Source organism: Sinocyclocheilus rhinocerous, unplaced genomic scaffold, assembly GCF_001515625.1.
Source record: "Sinocyclocheilus rhinocerous isolate Xijiao unplaced genomic scaffold, SAMN03320098_v1.1 scaffold589, whole genome shotgun sequence".
NCBI classification, from domain to species: Eukaryota; Metazoa; Chordata; class Actinopteri; order Cypriniformes; family Cyprinidae; genus Sinocyclocheilus; species Sinocyclocheilus rhinocerous.
Genome location: NW_015635524.1, coordinates 335,602 through 339,657, shown reverse-complemented (window position 1 = coordinate 339,657; position 4,056 = coordinate 335,602). Strand labels below are relative to the sequence as shown.

At 39.9% G+C, this 4,056-nt stretch overlaps 1 protein-coding gene across 1 annotated transcript in view; it reads right to left on the bottom strand.

Moving 5' to 3' along the window:
- Nucleotides 1-574: 574 nt before the first annotated feature.
- LOC107747074 (transmembrane and coiled-coil domain-containing protein 3) overlaps nucleotides 575-4,056 on the bottom strand; it is a gene marked incomplete at its 3' end in the record, with an annotated part of 21,530 nt that continues 18,048 nt past the window's right edge. The window contains exons 7-8 of the mRNA XM_016561496.1: nucleotides 784-973; nucleotides 575-692 (exon numbers count right to left, since the gene is read on the bottom strand). Of these exons, the coding sequence (XP_016416982.1) occupies nucleotides 575-692; nucleotides 784-973 (308 nt within the window). The remainder of the gene's footprint in view (nucleotides 693-783; nucleotides 974-4,056) is intronic.

Here is a 4,056-nt window from a genome sequence, read left to right as displayed (position 1 = left end):
CACACACACACACACACACACACACAAAGAAAAACAAGTAGATAGAATAGACAAAAAAATAGAAACTAGTGTTAGTTACAGAACAGTTAATGAAAAAGTCTGTGAAAGTGATTTTGTGCCTCTTTGAGATGGCACAATAATGCGTCGTTCACTTGCAGAACGCAAGCTTCTAGAGGGCACATAACTCTGAAGTAATGAATTTAGGTAAATGGGTGCAGAGCCAGTGGTGGTTTTGTAGGCAAACATTAATGCCTTGAATTTAATGCGAGCAGCTACTGGTAGCCAGTGCAAATTGATGAACAGAGGTGTGACATGCATTCTTTTCGGCTCATTAAAGATTAATCTTGCAGTGGCATTTTGGATTAATTGTAGAGGTTTGATAGAAGTGGCTGGAAGACCTGCCAAGAGAGCATTGCAATAGTCCAGCCTGGATAGAACAAGAGCTTGAACAAGGAGTTGTGTTGCATGTTCTGAAAGAAAGGGCCTGATTTTCCTAATGTTGTATAAAGAAAATAAAATGATAAAATAATCATCATCATGTAACTGTCAGTGATTGATCTGCATGCTGATTCACCTGTCCGTGTCTCCATTTCCTCCTTGAATGAATGTGGGCATCACAGCGATGAACAGGCCAAGCTGCACATCCTGCATGACAAGCATGCCCAGCAAAACACTGCTGTAGTCCAGCTCACCTGTGTGAACACACACACAATCATAAACACAGACAGATCCCTCTGATCTCCAGCTGAACGTCACTAACATGGTTACCGGCTATGATCTCACCCTCTTTTGATTCTCCTCTGGATCCTCCAGCCAGGAAGCGAGACACCAGCGGAGTGCTGGAGAGAGATAGACAGCTGGAGATGAAGACAGTCTGTGTGGGATGAAGGCTGAGCAACTGACCCCAGACCAGTCCAGCGGCCACCATCAGCATACTCAGATATACAGAGCCCTGCAGCGAGATCTTCCACACCTGAACAACAACAACCATCACACAACAACCATTTGCTGTCCACTGGATCAGTTCACATCACATGCCACACATCTCCTTCACAATTATACGACATTCAGATAGAGCGCAAGGAGTGTAAATGAATCTGACCATCAGCTCATGAAAGAAAAAACAAACAAACACAATGATTCTGCAATTACACCACATTCCACACATTATCTATCTATCTATCTATCTATCATTAATCTTATACGGACAAAAGTGTTGGAACTTATTTTTTTAATTCAGGTGTTTCAATCCAACCCATTGCCACAGGTGTATAAACGCAAGCACCTCGCCATGCAGTCTGCATTAACAAACATTTGTGGGAAAAAAATGGATTGTTCTGAAGAGTTCAGTGAATTCAAGCATGGACCGTGTTAGGATAATGCATCAAGTCAGTTAGTGTAATTCTTGGGTGTTAAACATACGGCCCACAAAGGCATCCCATCTGGCCCGCGGGATGATTTGAACAATTATCTAAAATAATAAATAAAAACATTATTTTGAAAATTAAAGTGTATTCGCTACAATGTTTTATTTTTAATTTAAAGTGGAACAAACTGCTCATTTATTTGCATTAATGTTACACCTCTGTACACCTAACACATATATGCGGCAGAATCTCGAGCAGCACGTAATTGATGATAGCTGCTCTGCAACTGATGCTTGTGTGGCAAGTTACATGTGATTTTAAACATGTCCAAAATAATAAATTTGACCTGAAAGGTTGGAAATTTCAGGAGAAATGGAAAGAAAGGTATTTGTTCCGTGAGATCAACACCTGTATGTTTAATCACAACCCGTGGCTGTGGTAAAAGTGTGCAATATTAAATGACACTCTGAGACGCACTGGACAGTTTAGCATGTAAAAAGTAAATGAGCTAGGGGTGTGCGATATTTATCGTCTACTATAATATCGTAATTGTTGTTTTAACAATGTGCGAGCTGACATTATGTAACCCCCTTTTACAAAAATCAAACAAATACACGTTTTGTGAGATTTTTACTGTGGGATGAAGGCTATTAGAGTCCAGTTATGATATAATTCAAGATATGGAGGCAAAAAATGCTCTGTAAGAGTTCTTGTTTTTTTTATATATATATCTGTAATATCACAGGAGCAAGACTGTTGTTTTCCCAAACATCAGTATGAATGCAAAAGAAGTGATTTTATACAACAGTGCAACAAACAAGATGTTAGTATTAAGTGAGTTACATTTTAGTCACAATGTTGTCTGTTTTTGCTCTGTTTCGCCAACAAAAATAGTTTTTAGCAAAGCGGGAGCAGAACAATTCCAATCAACACAGTGTGTTTTGTTACTGAATGAATCTTGTGTTTTTGAACAAATCATTTGAATCAATGATTCAGCGGCCCATTCATAAAGACAGTCACTGGCTGCGTTCCACTCCACTTTTAGACACGCACTCGCAAACTTCCCTAAGCACTTCCCCTCGGGTGAATCCCTGCTGCCATTTTGAAGTGCGTTCCACTTCGTGAAGTGGATGGGGTAAGTTTATATGGACAAACTCGATTTTGACAGAGGGAGCGATTCATATGCACACTTCAGGCCGCAATATAGACCACAATGCAACACGAATATGACGTCATCGCAGATCGCGTTTAATTTATCCCCACCCCAAACAACTCTATATAATATATTAAATTTTTTTTTTTACATTTGTAACAGCCCAAGCATACCTATATACATATAGAATGCTACACCAAACAAACTCGTAAGGGGAAAAATGTAAACAACCAACTCCATAGCGTGATCAAGGGCTTATGATGTTCCAATTCAGCCCATTCCAAGGGTTCCGCCAGTAGTGGCCACTCATGCAACGTAATCAATGACGTACATCCGAGTAAACGAGACGGAGGGAAGTTAGCGAGTGAAGGGCATAAAAAAATGGACTGGAACGCAGCCACTATCTTTGTTTCTAAATGATTCAGCTGTTTTGAATGAATCTTTTGAATGAATCTGTCAATGAATCACTCATCAAGATGGGGACTTGCCGCCAAACAACTGGCCATTTAGTTTATATTTATTTATCCATGACAAGCTTAAACCAACCAAGGTACTATCTCAAAAACACTAGTCAAAATATGGTCTAATTATCATTATTAAAAAAATCCCCAAAAAATAGATATTTTGAGAATTGAGAATTTTTTGTCAGTATCGCACACCCCTAAAACAACCTGGCTTTTCACTGGCTTTAATATGAGCACAAAAACTGTGTGGCTGGAATGGGTTTCCATGGCTGAGATGCTGCATGAAGCCTCACATCACCAAGTACAATGCCAAGTGAGGGATAGGCTTGCCGCGATAGACGGTGTTGACGGTGATACCGCTGTTAAGCCGCAACACCGGTTACGTCACTTGCCCACCGCTGTACGATCGCGGATGATTTTGTTTCGAAACTAGATGCAAAAGCGCCTGTTTGGCAATATTTTGGATTTTGAAAAGCCTGTTGACTTTTGCCGTTTATCTAAGGTGATTTTGGAAGGTTTTTTCTTATTTAATTGGTTCCACATTATTTGCTGATTTTTACTTTATTTAAACTTTGTGTCATTTATTTATTTACATCAAGGTGTATGCCGTGCCTCCAAGCTTACTCGTTTTGCTAATAAATGTCCTACGTTTCTTATTTATTTGGTTATATATTATACATGTTTACTTAGCCTATTTCCAGTTTTGTATACCTATTTAAACTTTATGTAAGTTATTTGTTATTTTATATTAGGCATTGCCTGCCCTATAGCATGGTGTATTTTTATTTGTTTTGTTTGTGCACGCCGCTTTAACAAGCTATTTAAAAGCGAAGGAAAGCGAGGAAAAGAGGGGAACCCCCCCCTCGGTGATACCGGTATTACCGGTGTTGTCACACGTCGATTAACCGGTGGGAAAATTTCCTCACCGTCACAACCCTAGTGAGGGATTGAGTGGAGTGAAGCATGCCAACACTATATATAACACTCTGTATATAAGGAGGGACAGTGTGAAAGTGAGACATAGGGCGCTTTTCCACTGCGTGGTACGACTCGGCTCGGTACGGCTCAGTAC